The sequence below is a fragment of the Saccostrea cucullata genome, unplaced genomic scaffold (assembly GCF_032062105.1).
Source record: "Saccostrea cucullata isolate Sc308-1 unplaced genomic scaffold, CSIRO_AGI_Scuc_v1 ctg240, whole genome shotgun sequence".
NCBI lineage: Eukaryota > Metazoa > Mollusca > Bivalvia > Ostreida > Ostreidae > Saccostrea > Saccostrea cuccullata.
The window spans coordinates 352,118-372,634 of NW_026930783.1; the positions used below are offsets into that span (position 1 = coordinate 352,118).

Below are 20,517 nucleotides of genomic sequence, written 5' to 3' on the forward strand. Positions count from 1 at the left end.
ACTTACCTTGTCAATGGTCATTTGCAAAATCATTTTGTTAAAACATTCTGATTGTGCACACAAGTACTCTGAAGTTGACATCAAAAAGATGCTGGAATTTTTGATTGACAATACATGTATATATGTTGTTTTTGAAGACCTGGTCTTCCAACAATCATTGGAAATCCCATGGGTACCAATTGCGCCACGTTGTTAGCAGACCTATTTTTGTATTCATATTGAATTTGTGGAATAGCGTCACAAGGAAAAAAAAAACACTTGCTGTGACCTTTAGTTAAACATTTAGATATATCGACGACGTATTGTCAATTAACAATTAAGAATTATTTCCCTTCTTATGTCGATAAGATATATCCTGATGAGCTTGAGATAAAAGATACCACAGAGTCTGACACATTTGTTTCATATTAGGATATTTTACTCGAAAAAGACGTTAATGGTAAACTAACAACCTAGCACTACCGGGTATGATAAATGTGATGACTAAATTTTCTATCGTCAACTGCCCTTTCTTATGCGGCAGTATACCTTCATCACTTGCATACGGAGGTATATATCTCATTTGATTCGATACACAAGAGCATGCTCGAAGTATGAACGATTTCTAAAACGAGGTAAATTATTGACAAACAAGTTGATGTAACAAGAATATCAGCAGTCTCATTTAAAGTTATCATTTCGTAATTTCTATGGACGATACAATGACCTTGTCAGCAGTTTATCATTGAGTCAAATGCTGACCATCGTCGCAAACCACGGCCAAAATGTACGCTCCTCTCCCATCTGGCCGTGGTTGAACGAGGAGAGAATTCTTCGTAGCTCATTAAAATATTGACCAATGCGAGTAAAGCATAGTCGGATGATGAACTTTATCGCGACCTTTCAATATCCAATCGCAGTATGGAAAGTTTTTCTTGTATACTGTTGACGTCAGTTGTTGATTTCGATTGCGATGGATACAAAACTTTTCACTGACTGAATATGACGTCACAATAGAGAGGCGTAAATATTCAAGATTACGACACTTTTTGTGATCAAGCAGCCACGGGTGGGAGAGAGCTCTATATGCGGACTCCGGACCGTGGCTTGAGACGATGAATGCTGACTGGCGTTTTTATACTAATTGTTAGTCCATGATCTATACGCTGAATTGACGACAGACTTTTCCGTTATACCGCGATCATGACAAGGAGCACACAGCGGGTGTGGCTGGTCGGCAGGGGATGCTCAGTCCTTCATGCACCTAATCCCACCTCTGATGTTTTCGAGGTTCGTGTTTGCTTTGCCTCTATTTTGTTTTGTTTTATGGATTTTTGATCTTGAATACTGTTTATTATCTCCATATGATATTCTTCTTCGGCACCATTTGTTGGTGTATAAAATTGCATATTGAATTGAATCTTGCTCTAATTAGTCTGTCATTAATTGGTTCCCATTCCAGCAGAGTTGTATCTTGTTTTTTGCTTATCAGGATTGCAACCCACTTTGATATTTGTCATTGTGCCATAAGTACAATACGGTATTGCCACTTTTAAATCTAATATTACCTGATTTTGTTCATCGGCATTCACATATTCCTAGTATATTCAACTTGCATTTGTATTTAAATTCATCCACAGCTTGTGTTTTCTTTAATGTTTTGTACATTGTGTGAACATTCCTTGCTCCAACACGAAGTTTTACATTCAGTTTTAGAAGAATCCCAATAGAATACATAATATTACGTTTGTATTTTGGCTTACATGTGAGACCTCGCAGACACAGTTATCATTTGTGACATTTGTTGAAGTTTCTGAAGCTAGTTATTTTTTACTTTGTAAGGTAATTAGTTGTATTAAAAACCTCAATTCTGTTTGGCCGTTGATTTTCTTACTGGGTTGTCATGCCTTAAATGATTGCAATCCAATATTAACGAGTTCCTTCTCCCTGGATTTTATATATTGGTTTACTCCCATAGCCTTAAACTCTCTCAAGTCATCTACAAGGCAGCAGTGATTTATTTCCATAGCTAGACAAAAGTTAATGAGTGCCAAGGTATATCCATACACCGATGGACCTACATGCTGTATTTCTTGGGTCCTCGATACTCCGAAATGAAATTCCCTACAGGCCAGCCTGATGTAAATGTCCATAGTATGAATGCATTGCCACGCGAAGGCACTGTAGGAGTCTTGATAGTGTGGAGGCATTGTACTGGCAAAGAAAGACATGCAGAAGTCAAGTCAACGTCCTTTAACCTACAGTTAAGCTAGCCAGCGGCGTCAATAGATCTACAGGTCGATCCCTGTCACACTAGACCCTCATCATTACCCAGAGGTATTTCCAACAATGTACTTTGGGGAAGGGAGCACTACCAAATATTCAAAACTTGTTAACAAGGAAAAAAAGAGGTCAACAGACGTTATTAACGGGTCACAAGCATATGGTAACTATGTTTGTTATAGTACATGTATTCTATATATTGGAAAAATATAAAAATACTCAAAGTGTTCTTGTTCGCTATTTTACTGCTGTAAAAAATAAAATATATTTTACGGGAAATAAATGGGAATAACGAACATTACTAAGCAAAAAAAAAAATCCGTTAAACAATACAAATTCTGAAGCAGAGCTGATGCAAACCTCTAAATCTACAGAAGTGGGATCGGGTGCCATGCAGGAGTTAGCATCCCCTGCCGACTGGTCATACACGCCCTGTGCTCCTCCTTATAACTTGAAAATCCGTCCACAATTCTGTATGTCAATATAATCACCAAACAATTAAAATGAAAACGTTCGTCGACATTAGACTTAATAATAAATTGTATTTGCTGTCAAGGTCAGTGTATCGACCATAGAACTTAAGAATTATTCACTTTGAACGAGACTTAAGATATTTTTGTTTCACTCATTTATTTGTCAGTAACTTACCTCGTTCTAGAAATTGTTCATTACTAGAGCATGTTTGAATTTGCGTATTGAGTCAACCGAGATATATAAACTCCGTATTCAGGTGACGAAGGTACATCTGCATAAATAAGGGAAGTTGACGATTGAAAAGATAAAGTCATCACGTTCATCATAAATCTTGGTTACTAGATTTACATTAACGTCTTTTTCTAGTTAAATATCCAGATATGAAACAAATGAACAGATGTATAAGACTAGGTCGGGCTAATGTCGTATCTTTTATTTCCAGCTCACCGGAATATGATAATAGCAATAAATATGAACAAAAAAGCTAAATTTTGATCGATTGTACAAATTAACGTCACATTGTTAAAATGCGAAATTGTGCAAAGAGCCAGCAAAATATATTTTAAAAGTAATTCATAACTTTAATTGTACTGTATTTTACGAACTTAAAACATAATTCACATATAATAGTTGGTAGAATTTTAATATGCTCTTTGCTGACAGATTATGATACTTCCTTAATGGCTTTTACTTGGTTTCTTGTCAAATACAGCGTCTTTCTATGTGTTCTTTTGAAAGCAGCCCTTTGCCTTACATAGATTCAGAAACGGTGTGTAAAGTATTTGTTTATATTATGTAATCGACCGCAGAGCGGCAGCTCCCCGGTAGCTGCTGTGTATTGGCAGCTCCACCGGAGCTGCCCCTAACATGTGCTAAAAAAAAAGGGATAGATAGGAGAGATAGAGACAGTCAGTGATAGACAGAGTATAAGTGGATTAACGATTTGTGAACTTATATTTTGGATTACTTGTACATAATGTGATTGTGATTATTTATTAAAACATGTAATAAACTTGTAAACCTATAGCTGGAATTTTTATTACGCTACCAAAGGAGGAATTTAATTAATTCTAAGGAGGATTTTAAAATAGCAAAAAGGACCGCACGCTCGGTCCCGCTACAACTGGTGGCAGCGGTGGGATGTTATTCATGTTATTCCTTAGTTAAAAAACGGATTTAATTTCCATTGGATTACATGTATTATATTCTTCTCCGTGATTTGACAATGTGTTTGGATTAATACTTTTATCAAGTGATTCAAATGGATGTTTGTGAGTTTTATCGTTCTTATTCTCGGAGATTTACGGTGTGAAATTATTTGGATTATTCTCAAATGAAAATGTGTGCCGTGATTTTGGATATAACAGTGAATTAAAACGTACATTTTAAAATGAGTGCTCAGGAAAATTCCCGAAGATTTGTGAATGTGTACGATATAGATGACAACGGAAATTATGTTTTACTGGGAAGGATAGACGTCGCATTGCGTAAAGAGTGTCCTAACTGTTTTGTGATGTTTAATAAGAAAAACAATTTGTGTTTCATTCAAAATTCAAATGGAAATGTGTTGAGCCGATATTACAAGTGCCCAGCGTGTGGGTGCAGAATTAAAACATACGATTGTTAAAACACAAAAAATGAGTGGAGATCGGACAACTTATACACCGAGAAGTATGGAGCTTACGCAGGGAAACGAGACTGAAACACCTAGATTTCAGAGGAGCACACGCAGATCTCTTCTTCACAGTTTTAATGAAGTGAAGATAGTCCACCAGCTCGGGAAAGAGCGACAGGACCGGAACCAGTTTGCACCAGTACACTGAATGATGAGGAAAACGAAGACGGACAAAACTTGAGATTAGAACAGGAATCTGAAACATGGAACAGATTTATTTTTCTTTGGACCATTATATTATTTCTAGGATGTGTAGGTGCTTATTTGTTCTATCAGTATTTCCCAGGGTATATGCTCCTGTGTTTGACAAAGGAATTTATGTTTTCTGCAGCCCTAGGATTATTGTGCGTTATTCTGGTTACTGTGATTATAAAGCTATGGAGTAGAACTCCGAGTAGAGAATACCAGTACACACCGGCTCGCATCAGACCTCAGCAGCACGTCCGATTTCCCCAGGAACAAACAGCTAGTCCAGTTCTACCTATCAGGAGACGACAAGGTTCTCCAACAGAACGGAATCTGTCGAGTTCTTATACTACTAGTAATCCAAGCTATCAAATACCTGTAAAGAGGACGTTCAAAGGCGATGGGGAGGATATATGGGCAGAATATATAAGATATTTTGAAAATGTGATGTCCATAAACGATTGGAACGACGATAAGGCACGTAAAATATTCTTTACAGTATTGCGTGGACAAGCAGAAACGTTTGCCTATGGTCTCCCTGCAGATACTCGGAACAACTGGGGGGATCTTAAATGTGCTATGGAGAATCGGTTTGGTCATAGAGCGATGAAAGAAAGTTATATTGCGGAAGCCAAAATGCGGAGGAAGAGAGCGAATGAAACTTTTCGAGACTTTGGACAGGCGATTGAGGATCTATACAGGAAAGCTTACCCTGACAACCGGGATTTTGTACAAGAGAGTAGTATGAAAACCTTTTTAGATAACTGTAGCCATGAGAACGAATTTCGTTTTGCTGTAAAACGAATACGGCCTAAAACTTTGCAGGAAGCTATTACAGCGGCAATGCAAGAAGAATGCATTCGCCTGGGAGAGAATAACAGGGATTTGAATGTCAAATTTAACAGACGAGCTGTGTATGCTGTCAACGATCCCCTTGAGTCATCGGACACAAATTCCAAGAGAAAGTGGAATGAACGACAAAAGTTTAATAACCAGGACAAACGTCAGCAGAAGAGATGTTTCACTTGCAATTCAACAGACCATCTTTCCTTCAACTGTCCAAGAAATAAGGAGGGCAATAAAACCCATTTAAGATCTAACCTAAAGCAAGACAGTAGGCGGTCGTTAAACCGCCTAGGACCGAGGCAGTAGGCCGTGCGCCGGTCGAAAATCCTGAAAGGCCTAGTACATCAATGAATTGTGATCTCTCCTTGGATTTGGCAGTGGAAGTTTCTAGCGACCAAGTTTCCAAGTCAACAAGTGTAAAAGAAACACAGTAGTGTTATTCAGGCGGAGAGTTGTCAGTCAGGTGGAACGAACCTAGTATAAGCACACTTTCTGCGAGGACAAGAATAAAGAAACACATTCTGGAGAATTGCAGCTTAACAAAGCTGACCAAGTTTCCAAGTCAACAAGTGTATCTAGTAATTCCATTTGTGTTGATGTTAGTAGTGAAAATTTAGAATTTGTTAGTGAGATACGGATTCCAGGAAAAAGTGGATTTCATGTTGAAGGAATGATTCAGGGAGCAAATGTAATTTGGAAAGTAGATACAGGTGCGAGAAGATCATTTATAACAGAGGAAACCTATTACAACATCTTTCCGGAAAATAGGCCCGTACTAGAACGAGTAAGGACAAAGTTCCTAGCAGCCGACGGACAAACAATAAAAACCATAGGAACCGCTAAAATGATTTTAACACTAGGAAATGTAGACATAGAACAGCGAATATTTGTGGGTGGAGTTAAGAAAAATTTGTTGGGAGAAGACTTTTACGTGAGATATAAATGTGTTTGGGATCATGACACCAATGAACTCTTAATGAAGTGTGACCACGGAAATGGAAAACAAACTAACTGTATTTGTTGCACAGAGACCGTAGAAATTCCAGGAAACCACGAAGCAATTATACCATCCAGGCTTACTTATGAGGAACGAATAAATGGATTACCACTACCAGTTCAAAATTTCGTACAATCTCATAAAGTGGCAGTCGCAAAATCGCTACTGAATGCGGAAACATGTGATGTGTTTTTACGTGTGTTTAATTCCGGAGAAAAACCAATTTTGATCAAGAGGGGTACATTAATGGCATTATTCATACCAGTGGAGTATGTGAGTGAACCAATTGATATGTGTAATGATGAGATTAGCGCTGTTACTGAGGAAAACAGCGAGCTATCGCAACATTTAAAGGCCGTCTATGAGGACGGATGTGAACATTTGACTGAGGAGGAGTCAAAGAAATTCAAGGAATTCCTTATTCGGAAAGACCGTGTGTTTGCAAACCCCGAGAGTAAAATGGAACGGGTTGCAGTTGGAGAGCATCATATTAAGCTTATGGACGAGGAGCCATTCAAAGAAGCACCAAGACGAGTGCCAATTTTCAAAAGAGAGATTTTAGATGCTGAGATACAAAAATTAGAAAAGCAGGGCCTGGTAGAAAAATCAAGCAGTCCATGGTCCTCGCAACTAGTACTAGTTAAGAAGAAAGATGGAAGCTGGCGTGTATGTGTAGATTACCGCCGTCTTAATGCAGTAACGATCAAAGATGCCTACCCCATTCCTAGAATAGAGGATGATCTGGATGCCCTCGCGGGATCTAAATGGTTTTCAACACTGGATTTAAATATGGCTTATCATCAGGTACCTATGGCAGAACAGGATAAGCAGAAAACCGCTTTTGCGACACCTAGAGGTAGATTGTTTCAATACACAGTCATGCCGTTCGGTTTATGCAATGCGCCTGCCACATTTCAACGAATCATAGAAAAGACGTTGAGTGGATTACAGTGGAAAATAGCAGTGTTATACTTAGATGACATTGTAGTGTACGGAAGGAATTTTGAAGAACATATAGCCAATCTTGAACAAGTTTTTGATCGACTGGCTGAAATGAATTTAAAAGTAAAAGCTAAAAAGTGTTCGTTTTTCAAACCGGAAGTTAAATTCCTTGGACATGTCGTCTCAGCGAACGGAATAAAAACAGATCCTGTAAAAACAGAAGCAATTAGAAATGCTGCAAGACCAACAAATGTGAGCGAGTTAAGAAGTTTTCTAGGATAAGTGTCCTATTATAGGAAATTCATTTAAGATTTTGCAAAAAATAGCAAGGTGTTTACATCATTAACAAGCAAGAAAACAAAATGGGAATGGACAGATGAATGTGATCATGCGTTTCATACACTGAAAGAAAAACTTGTGAGTGCTCCAATTCTTGGATATCCAGATCCAAATGCTGGTCATTTTATTCTTGATACAGATGCAAGTAATAGTGCTATTGGTTGTGTGCTATCCCAAATTCAGGAACATGGTGAAAAAGTGATAGCTTACGGGAGTCATTCGTTAACTACAGCGGAGAGAAATTATTGTGTTACACGAAAAGAAATGCTCGCCGTAGTTTATTTCATGAAATACTTTAAACATTACCTGTTGGGAAAGGAATTCGTGTTACGCACAGATCATGGATCTCTCACTTGGTTACACAGATTCAAAGAGCCAGACGGACAGATATGCAGATGGCTACAGCAAATAGGACCGTTTGATTTTAAAATTGTTCATCGTGCAGGGAAACGACATTCTAATGCAGACGGTTTATCAAGAATCACTGTTACTTCGGATGAGACCGTTTGCAGACAATGCAAAAGAAAATTAGGCGATGAATACGACCGAGCCCCGGAAAGTCACATTAATGATTTGCGCAAACACAAGTGTGAGACAGATTTGTGTATTGACCAAGCTATATGTGATATTCATTATTTGTTTAACACAAATGAAAGTGACAACAATCAGGCAACAGGAAGAGGACGAACAGAAAATAGACCAAGACGAGCAAAGCCGCAACCTGAGCCCGATGTAGACTTAACATATTCTGGACTTCGAAAAAGTCAGATGGGAGACAAAGTTATCGGATTTATTCTAAGTTGGATTGAAAAATATGGGAGCAAAGACAAGCCTAAATTTGACGCTTTATTTCATATGCCCCCTGAGAGTCGATTCTGGTATGGACGATGGGAACTACTCACCATACATGAGGGCGTGTTGTGTATCAAGTGGATACAGGATGATTCAATACGTTTACGGATCTGTACACCTAAATCACTGAGAATTGCATTGTTGTGGCATTTCCATGATTCGCCGATTTCTGGACATCAAGGAATTCTTAGAACCAAGAAAAGAGCGGATTTAAGTTCATATTATTGGCCTAACTTTCATCGTGATATCAGTGACTATGTCAAATCGTGTCATATTTGTGAGGAAAAGAAAAATCCACAGAAAAAGAAGAGGCATTTCATGAAAAGTTATGTGGCCGGTGGACGATTGGAGAGGATAACAGCTGATTAAGCAAGACCATTTCCCAAGTCTGAAACGGAAATATGTATATTTTAGTAGTGGCGGATTATTTCTCAAAATACACAGAAATTTATCCAATACCTAACATGGAGGCCGAAACAGTAGCGGACGCTATATTTCGGGGATGGATAAAACGTTACGGATGTCCATTAGAAATTCATACGGATCAGGGAAGTCAATTCGAGAGCCAGTTAATTTCCCAGCTCTGTGAAATAATGTGTATCTCAAAAACTCGAACAACAGCCTTCCATCCAAGATCAGACGGAATGGTAGAAAGACTCAATCGGACCATCAAAGAAATGTTATCAAAGTTCGTAAACTTACCGCAAACGAACTGGGACAAATACATAGATGCTGCAAGTATGGCGTACAACACTTCGGTACACGAGACCACAGGAATAACGCCATATCGTATGATATTTGGATGTGAAATGACAATTCCAGTGTCTTTATTATGTGATTTTAGTGATTTTCAAAATGAGGATATAAAGTGTTATACGGATTATGTGACAAAATTGTGTGAAAGTCTGGAAAAAGCGCATGATTTAGCCAGGGAGACAATGCGATCTTCGATAGAAACGCAAAGAAAACAGTATAACAAGAACATTATAGAGAAAAATTATGAAGTGGGCGACGTGGTACGACTTTACCAACCTAAACAGAAGAAAGGAACAAAAATGAAACTGTCCCGAAATTGGACTGGCCCTTGGGTTGTTCTGAAACGCCTAAGTAATATCCTATTTCAAATTCAGCACTCAAAAACGTCTAAACCAAAGATTGTGCATGCGGACAATTTAAAACCATTTCGCACAAGAAAAACAATACAACGCAATTTAGAAAAATTAGTAAATCAAACTGTGAACGCCAAAGATCAAGTGATCGAAGAGCCTAATAATATCCCTGTGCCAAAACAAAAGGATTCTAATGCAGAGGACTCCATGAAATCGCCAAAACCGAAAAGACAAAGTTCAAAGGACGCCGCCGACAGTGACCGCGCTACAGCAGGGGAAGACCGCGACAGAAGTCAGACGCGCAATACCCGAACTCCAGACAGACACTCGACGCGGACCAGGGGCGGGCGCCTTATAAAAGTGCCGCGCCGATTCAGAGACTGACCATACCATTTTTGGATGTAGAAGAGTAGAGATGCTTTGTGATATATGTGGACAAGTTTTTTAAGAACAGAAAAACGCTTAACCAACATTGTAAGGAAATTCATAGTGAATGTGTTAGTATATTTTACTGTGACTTTTGTGGAAGACCATTTTCCAGGAAATTTGATTTAAAGAAACATTTGAAACGTGTGCATGGACAAAGTGAACTGGCAATGTCGAGTAGTAGACAATTAAACAGAGAAGATCTGAAGCAAAGTCAGAAAGCAGTGTATGTTCCGTTATATGAAGATATTTCGTCTGACGAGGAATCGCTTGATGTCGCTACAATTGTCCAACCACAGCCGGTGTATGCGCCCGAACTTGAGGACATTTCCTCAGATGAGGAAATCATTGAAAAGCAGCCGACAGAGGACGAATCCTTGGAAATTATAAGTGTAAGTTCAGATCTGATGGAGGAATTGCTGGCCGAGAACGGATTACGCAATGACTTTGTGGATGACCTACTACGCGAGGACACACTAGAAGTGGAAGGAAGTGACGATTTCTTACGCGAGGACGCACCAGATGCTGAAGAACTTAGTGAAAGTGAGAACATACATTCCATAAACAATGGCGAGCCTTGTGTTAGTGCCGAAAACGTTAATCCAGTGACAATTACTCATTCAATTGGAATATCATTAACGCGAACAACTACCGTTATGCCGAATGGAAATACTGAAATCGAGAGACAAACAAATGTGTGTTTTAGTGAGAATTTAGACCCGAGTACCATTGATATGGAAGGCTTATTCGTGACATGTTGTGTGAAATTCCGATTCATTTCCAGTGCCACCGAGACCGTAACGTCTACGGAGATTTCAACCAGTGACTGTTGATTATTTTAAACTTGAACTTTTTAACAGTTAATTAAACTAATTTCTTGATTCTTAACTGTATGTAAATATTTATTTTGTATGATACTATGTTTATATTGTTTCGATAATTTATTTTGAACGGGGTCAAAATCTTAGCCGGGGGGAGTTGTAAAGTATTTGTTTATATTATGTAATCGACCGCAGAGCGGCAGCTCCCCGGTAGCTGCTGCGTATTGGCAGCTCCACCGGAGCTGCCCCTCACATGTATATATAGGGCGTGCACGCACGCGTACTGGGACATAGGGATAGATAGGAGAGATAAGAGACAGTCAGTGATAGACAGAGTTTAAGTGGATTAACGATTTGTGAACTTATATTTTGGATTACTTGTACATAATGTGATTGTGATTATTTATTAAAACATGTAATAAACTTGTAAACTTATAACTGGAATTTTTATTACGCTACCAAAGGAGGAATTTAATTAATTCTAAGGAGGATTTTAAAATAGCAAAAAGGACCGCACGCTCGGTCCCGCTACAGGTGCATCTCACGGACTTCTGTATTCCTGTACATTAACATGACTCTAAATCGCAAGATAATAACACTGTTTCTCATCTATGCTATACACTGATGGCAATGGCCATGTGTCGTGTAGATACCTAAGACTACTTTTAGGTAGTGATTGTATAGACGGTATTTACTAGTCTTCTTAATGACTTTTACTATTATTTTTTTTCAGTTATAAATCAGCATGAAAGATACCTGGTACGTTTCACTGCAAAATTTTAAAGTTTCAAACCGTCAATGTAAGAGAATTTTTATTTCAATAGTAACGATTAACTATTTTAAAAGATAAACAATAAATTTCTATCTTTGGGCATGGTTTCTTTATGCAGTTTTGTTCTTTTTTGCGCTACACTTCGACAAAACGAAGACGATACGTACATGTAAACGTGAAACGAACTTAGCAGGATGCTCATCTTTAAGAAGTCAATTTGAAAATTTGCAAAGTACTTAGCAATATACTCATCTTTAAGATGTCAATTTCAAAATTTGAACCAGATAGTATCAAAGAAAGCTCGATAAAATTTAATATTTAAATACTTATTGTAGAATCATACAGATGCACATCATAACTTTTATTAATAAAATCCCATTTAAAGCAACGACTTTGAGAACTTCGGAAAATGAATTTAAAAGACATGTAATTTTGACAAGAGATATTGGTAGAATTTTGACATCGGAAGTTCGATAATGTTAAGTTTTATTACAAGAAGAATGTGACTTTAATTTGTGCGAAAAACTATGCGAGCTTAAAAAGTGCGTGGGGCAATTATCCCTAACTGAAAAGTGGTAGTCGTGAAAGTTAAGAAACTGTCAAGGGCGGATTTAAAGTTTTCCTTACTGGAGCATTGACTATCAAAACATTGGCTCCGTCTTTTATATTTATCTTAAACATGACATTATCGATACATGTTGACACGAAATAAAAATATCATGTTACATTTTAATTATAATAAAAATATATATATATGTGTACTTTCCTTAGTAATCGTACATGTACGTGCGGGCACAGAAGAAAATATGGTTTTAATCAAAGTTAACTTTGTGGTACTATGTTTCTTTCTGCAAATTACAACTACATGTTGTATCACTCCGCATTCCCATCTACAAGGTATTTTGAAGTTGTAATAATTTTTTGAAATTTAAATATAACATCTGTTTATAAATTTAAATTTACAAATTTGTAAGAAATAATTCTTTTTAAATAGAAAATGATATACCAATGCTTTGTTCTATAAGGAAGTGTTGAGTCTTTACTGAAGTTAACTCCCTGGAACTGGAAACACCTGAACACATCCGTCAAAGTGGACACCCCGGTCTCTGTGGACATTTCTCTTCTGTCTCACTACAGACTTACTGGAAAACATTTCAATAAGTACCAGAGTAAGTATAAACCTTTTTGATAGAAAAGCGCGCAAAAATTAATCTATTGTAAAGTACACATATCATCATTTTTTTATGTAAAAATATCTCCGCGTTCTTTGGAAATAAGATTTAATGTCAATATAGTGTCAATATGGTGTCAATATATTTTAAACTGATCTTATATTTACTTCATGTAGGATTTAAATCTATTTAAAGGATTAAACAGTAACTGTATGTGTAATATGTAATTTTCAAAACAGAAGTCCAAAAGCAAAGAGACTGCGCATCAATTCTAAAATTCATACCCAACACAAAAGGGAAAGATGGCGTCTACGCTATATACCCGGATATGAAGACAAAGAAGCTGGTGTACTGTGACATGACTACAGAGGGAGGGGGTTGGACGGTTAGAAGTTTCCTGATTTTGTATTTTATGTGCATATATATATTTAAGCTAGATGTATGATCAAATTTTCATAAATCATTTGTTTTATTTTGCCTTTTATTTTCCTGCATTGTCATAGTTAAAGTTGTAATATCGAATTTGAATTTGAGTCTTTTGTATGTAGTTTTTTTGTCCCTATATTCCGTGATTTTATTATATGCTTAATTAAATTCTTTTTCATTACACATGTAGGTTATCAATAGGAGGATGGACGGATCAGTAGATTTTTATAGATCCTGGGACTCGTACAAAGAAGGATTTGGTAATGTGGAAGGGGAATACTGGTTAGGTAATACATAGATTGATTGTCCATCATATGAATTATATAGATACCCCCCCCCCCTCCCCAAATAAAGGTCATCGATAAATTTAATTATGTATCCTGATAGATTCATTAAGTTGCATGCATTCAACCATTTCAAACCCATTTTGAACTAGCAAAATGAGACATTTTAGAGAAAATTTATGTATGAACTCAAACTGAGGTAAATGTAGTGAAAATTGGGCTTGGTGTATTTTGCAAACCTTTAAAACAAGACTTAATAATGTTTCATCAAGTAATTTAGATTCAAGTTTGTTCAAATCCTGAACCCCGGGAGGTAGGTCGGGGCAAACATTTTTACACCCACTGTTATTTAAAATTTTAAAGTTAAATTATAAGGAATAAATGAAATTCTTGGCCAAATTATTCGAGTACAACCTGGGTTAGATCAGTTTATTCAATATTTATGCACTCAGATATTCATTAAACGCCATTAATTTTTATTTACTGTACTTTTCATATATTGTTTAAAAAACAAAATGCTTGTTCATTTTTTGTTTTCTTGTTTTTTCATCTTTTTTTTACCTAAATAATCAAAGAATATATTCACAAATATGAAATTTATGGTTTGAATTTTTTCAGAGCATAATTCATAATTATATAGTAATTGACCGCCATTTGAACTACTCCTAACAAAAAGTTTTCACTATTATAGTTGAAGTATTTTTACTATGAATTTCAGATATATTGTAGATATTATTTATTTTTCAAAATTATAACATGTTTCTGACATTTCTGACTTAAATGTATATATATACATGTTATGTTATTTAAAAAATATTAACGTTCTAGATCTTCAAAATCTTCAAAAAAGTTCTAGAGTAAGGCGTCATAGTAAGTCAAAGTATTTACTATAGTTAACTATAGTAATCACTTTTGTTCACTATAGAAGCAATTTTTTAGAGAGAGTACTATTTTTTATCTTTATTTTCTTTTTTTTCTTTTAATTAGTTTGATATATTTATTTTGAACAAAAGTGTTGAAATTGTTAAATTTGTATGAAGGATATGATTGCACCAAGAAGAAATATTAGCCTAGTTTGTTTTTACCGCATCAATTTCTTCATGTTATTTCATATTGGTTTGTCTGCTTGCCATACATCTGTAAAAATATTAATAGAGGAAGTTTTCGTTTTTTAGGAAATGAAGCCATTCACTTACTTACTAAAGGGAAAAAACATGAACTGAGAGTGGACCTTCAGAAGTTTACGGGTGAAAAAGCCTTTGCCAAGTACTCCAAGTTTTCTGTCGGAAGCGAGTCCCAAAAATTCAAATTGACAGCCACGGGGTACAGTGGTACTGCAGGTGATTTATTAATAACAATTAGAACAAAAATAAATTATTTACTCTAAATATGACAATGACTGTTTCCATCCCCAAATTTTTATGCACATTTATATTCATTTAAATGGATATTTATTTATATTGACAACTTTCAAAAAATAGTATAGTATGTGTTAGACCTGGTTTAAACATAGGCATTAAATGACTCTAAACAAGACAAAAGTGGGACAAGAATTTGAAAAAAAGAATGTATTTTAGGTGATAGTTTGGCGTGGCATAATGGAAGACCGTTCTCTACGAAGGATGCAGACAACGATTCTTCGAAGAAGTATGCCTGTGCTGTTCGTGGTAAAGCTGGCTGGTGGTTTAATTCTTGTGATAACTCTAATCTGAACGGACCTTATCACAAATCTGCCGTCAAATCGGATCTTAGTATTAACTGGGACCACTTTGGTAAAGGCTTTTCCTTGAAGACTGCAAAAATGATGAGCAGGCCCGTAAAATAAATAAATTATTGCGGAAGTATCAATAAAGAATAATTCAACATGTTTCCTTTCTGTGAATTTGAACAATGGTTTCATCAATATTTTGAATCTTCGTTTGGGGTATATATATGTAATAACATTTGGATCTGTATGGAATAATATTAGAATTAAAAAAAGACAAACAATTTTACATTTGGGGTTTGATATACATGTATTTTGAACGAAAGTTTAAAGAAATACGCACGCTAACTCTCGATTCCCGCCTACATTTTGCAACCATATAATTTAATATAAATGGCAATTTGGCAATAAATTCTTTCTTTAATTTAAAAAATAGTTCAATAGAAATACCAGCGCTAAATAGTAAATTATCCATACATGTAACTCCAGCTCTTGAAAAAAAAGGGGGGGGGACGATATTTTTCATTGAAATCGGACTTTCAAACATCGCCACCGTTCACGGTAGCTCAGTCGGTAGAGCGCTCGCTCCATGATCGGGAGGTCGTGAGTTCGTATCTCGGCCGCGACTGACCTAGTCGTTAAAATGGGTAGCAACTGTTCCTTTGCCATGCGCTCGGCACTTTAAAGTGAAAGTTGCGGGTCCTTCGGATGAGACCTTAAAAACCGAGTCCCCGTGTCAGCGGCAGGCGTTGGCACGATAAAGATCCCTCACTGCTCAATGGCCCTGAGTGCCGAGTATAGGTCAAAATTTGAAGCCATTCACCGGCATACGCTGACGTCTCCATATGAGTGAAAAATTCCCGAGAGGGACGTTAAATTATATACAATCAATCAATCAATCAATCAATCAAACATCAACATATTTTGAAATAGTCTTGGATATGATTAAATGTTTCTTATATCTTGTCTTATGTTTAAGGTAAAAAAAAGAAATGAAACATAAATATATTAATAAAATATCATGTTTCAGTAGTAAATCGCTTTGGAAATGATGGAAAATAAGCATTTTTGTCGTTTTTTTTTTTATCAATTAACATATGCCCCCTCCCCCCCCCCCCCCCCCGACGACACTCAAAAAGCTTTGGTATGAGTTTGTTAAATAGCAGTCCATATTACCTGTAAAAAGGAGTTTTTGTGTCACCGGGGGGATGGGGACGATTTAAAAATATTTTTCGTTTTCCATTGATTTCTTTAGTGAAAAACACAAGTTTTACCAAAATTTTACAGTAATCTCTCTTTGCAATTCCAAATAAGTAATGTTTTATGAAAATCCATCAAATTATCTTTAAAAATATTAAAAATTCAACGAATTTTTTAACTTTTGAAAATTGACTTGGAGGTGGGCGGGAGAACAATACTATCGTTCGCAGTTCTTTATATTCATTACAAAATACGTATGAATTTTAAAATCACTTTGCCTTATGACCTTCAGATTTGAGAAGTCATAATTAAATTAAACAAAAATCATAAAAAATTTTAATTATTAACTAAAATCTCATATACAGTATATTGCAGCATAAGTAGGGGAAATTGACTATGGAAAATTTGAGGTCATCCTGTTTATCGTAATGCTTGTTGTAAGGTTACCATTTAATAATATCTTTTTCAAACTAACTTATAATTATTTAACTTCGTTTCTAACAAAAAAAAGGCATACCACCTGAATATTTATTGACTATTCACCGTAAAATTAAAACCACCGTGAAATGTATCTTTCTAACAAACCGTAAAATATACATGTGAGATTAAAGATGTCTACAGTAATAAATACAATAATTAACGAACTTGTTGGCAAATGGATCATATCTTTGAGTTGTTTTGTTTTATATTATATGTGTTATTTAGTAGGTCATTTGACGAAGAAGTAGCGGTCTACCTGATCAAGGCATATGCCTCATGACTGACATGATCCGCTGACAGGATCTTAATTCTCCTACGCACCTGATCCCACTTACAGTGTCTTAAGCGGTCCCTTTGTTGTTTTGTACAAAACTCTGATGTACGCTAAATCTAGGGATGCATTCACACCAACGGACTTGTTTCGGATGCTAGATATGACAAATAACTACGGTATATAGCCTACATTGACCAAACATGCAGTGAATGCAACCGAACTCGTGTGCTCTGCATACTATATAGCCGACAGTTTAGAGTTGTGAGTACATGTTCAATCTCTAGAAACTAAAGCCCAACCTGTACCAAGATTGTTATAACCGAAAAATTTCAGAATTTTACACGTTAACCTTTGCAAATGTGTTTCACAGTGCGTATTGGAAATCGAAATTATCCCTACTGCCAATATACTGAAATATCATGCGCTTTTCCGGTTGGGTTTTCTTTAGTTTGAGCACAATTTTTGACTGCTTTAGTAAAATAACTACATGCTTAATTTTTCAAGGAAGAAAAAGCTATAATCGTACATAATCAAATTATATCAATCATATTGTGCTTAATCCTTAACGTGCAAGACAGTAATGAAGAAGTGACGCGTCTCATTACAAATTTTCTCCTAGCTTTGAAATGCATATAAGTTGTAATGAACAAATAATTGGTCTAATTACCGATGTGATACCTTTATTGTCATGAGAATCGGCGTGGAATGGCGACCCGTGTTCGTGCTGGTTATCTTGCATTACCTTTGTTTGCGTTTCATTGCAGTATCGAATATTTTTGTGTTTGTTTGTATACTGCACTGACCTGTATAACTGTTGAAATTGTCTTTAGTATCTTACTTCCCTGCAATGGGAGAACAGTTATTTTTTGTCGCTACTGAGTATTGTCTATCATACGTCCATATACATCGGTGACAATTTATTTCACTGAACAGTGACGAAGTGACTGTTTCTATTTATAGGGGCCCGCAGATATATAAGAGTTATAATAAATATGATGGACAAATCCTTTTTTACGAATCATGGTCAGCTTTAAACTGGTGGTGTGCATTTCTAAATAAACGTGATGGAGAGCTACAGGTGCAAAAGTTCACAAATCACACCTCAGCATGCTCTTACGTATCATGAATAAGAATAGTAGTCCGTGGGCCCTGTACATGTTTAAAATACTGCAATTCACTGATTTAGGATAAACATGTGTTTTGCAATGAAATACGAGGGACGTTCAATAAATAATGTCAATAGCTCGATGACATACAACATAGAAATCATATTATGGCATGAAGCTTGACTTTCTCTCATTATTGAATCTTTAATGAATTGATAACAGTTTGTGTGACCACTTTTCATCGCATTATTTCATTGTGGGAAGCTGGAAAACAAGGGCTATTCGAGACACTGCATAAAAATGGTCAAGAATGAGTAGAGTAAAATTAAACGGTTCATTCAAGCAGCTGTAAAAATTGTTAATATCCCAAAAATATATTAACTGAAAATGCCAATGCCTGTTTTATAGACAGGTGAACAAGACTAGTAGATTTCAATAAACAAAAATTATATAATGGGCATCAAAATGGGTACCGTCCTTGGCACCAATGACTTACAACAACCGATATAAATTTGTGATTATGTTTTATTGACTTTAAGACACATAGCAAAATTAATAAAAATCATTTTGGGGATAGTTCACACTGTTTTAAAGAAACATTTTATAGTTAAGAACCCTCTCTACACTGCACACTAAAAAGTTTTGATTCTAAGGTATTTTTCTGCAGTTAGAGTGATCTGCCCCTAGATCTAAATTGTCATGATACTGTGTTGTCTTTGAACATTTTTCCCGGGGGTAAATGCCACCCACAATACAGTGAAAAACGGATAAATAAGCTCAATATAAACTCCTTTATACAAAATATTTTTCTCAATGTCCCAAAAAAAATTTGCATTTGTGTAGAGAGGGTCCTTAAAAAGTTTAATACTCAAAGGTCACCCTATTTTTTTGAAAAATGAGTGAAAACGACAGCGTGTAGGAATATTCGAATAATTATTTTAAAAAATCAAAAATTGTACTCATACACATTTGTCTGAAATTTTAACAGAAAAAAAAACTTGAATCCATTTCGCTTTAAACCATCAAAGCAAATTTACAATAAGATTTACTTGACAAAAACAGCAAAAGTCTGAGAAGAGCAAGGAATTGCAAGAGCACAAACCAGTTTTATTTGCTATTTTCTTAAATATGAAGGGTCTTTTTGTTCAAATTCATATTTGGGGAGGAAGTTCAATTCATGAGAAATCCTGAAAACATTTTTTGTGCAAAAAATTAAAGCATTCTGAGACAAAGGAAACAGAATGAGGAATTCACAACATTAAATTTCTTGATGACAGCGTCCAAACCCACAGGCCATGAAGAGTAAAGGAGTTTTGGGGATAAAAAGATAGTTAATGTTTCGTCACACCAACAATATTTGCCAGATTTTTTTAATCATTGACTTGTTTCATTTCACAAACTTAGAAAAAACATCCATCAGAAAGAAAAAAAAACCAAGTACAGCACATCATAGGATCTGCCATATTCCAGTATACGAAGGGTCATACTCAAAAATGTGTTTGAAAAACAATTAGAAATTAAATGAAAATGTTACGGACATGTGTTTTAATTAAAAGAGAACATTTTAGTTAAATCAATAAGACTTAGTCATAGAAAAGCGTTTTTTTTGTTTCTTTCCGAGCCCCAATGACATTATTTATTGAACACCCCTCGTAAATCGAAGCTAGTGGACATTTTTTGCTTTATTTTTTTAATTTTGCTTTCATATGTTGAAAAATGAAAGTAGATAAAAGCTAGACACCATGATATTTCTTAGACTAACAATTTTTAGAAATGTGTTCAAATAAAACAAAAAAAACCCATCAATGGATGGAATTGTAAACAGGTTTAGAGACGTAAATCCCGCTATTAAGGTGGATAGAAGTCAAAAACGATCTTGTCTTCTTAAATTTCTTTCAATGCAGGTTGAAAGTTATTACAATAATTAATTTGGGAACATGAGAGAATTGAGATCGTGTATTTTTTCTGAATATTTCTACAATCACTGTTTGCTATGATAAAATTGTTCACACTCATCCCATCCAAAGCTTTTGTACTATTAAACTCTTATCTTTTAAAATTAAAGTATTGATTTAAATCAGTTGTATATTGATCTTTTTTTATTTTCAGTTTCGTATGTACGACAGGTAGGTCGATCTTGCCAATGACAAAAATATCAAACGACAATAG

At 35.7% G+C, this 20,517-nt stretch overlaps 1 protein-coding gene across 1 annotated transcript in view; it reads left to right on the forward strand.

Annotated features, from left to right (window-relative positions):
- Nucleotides 1-15,419, forward strand: part of LOC134230101 (uncharacterized) — a 34,118-nt gene extending 18,699 nt beyond the window's left edge. The window contains exons 12-16 of the mRNA XM_062711888.1: nt 12,727-12,870; nt 13,113-13,258; nt 13,490-13,586; nt 14,759-14,923; nt 15,161-15,419. Coding sequence (XP_062567872.1) covers nt 12,727-12,870; nt 13,113-13,258; nt 13,490-13,586; nt 14,759-14,923; nt 15,161-15,408 — 800 coding nt within the window. The 3' untranslated portion in view covers nt 15,409-15,419. The remainder of the gene's footprint in view (nt 1-12,726; nt 12,871-13,112; nt 13,259-13,489; nt 13,587-14,758; nt 14,924-15,160) is intronic.
- The last annotated feature ends 5,098 nt before the right edge of the window (nt 15,420-20,517 follow it).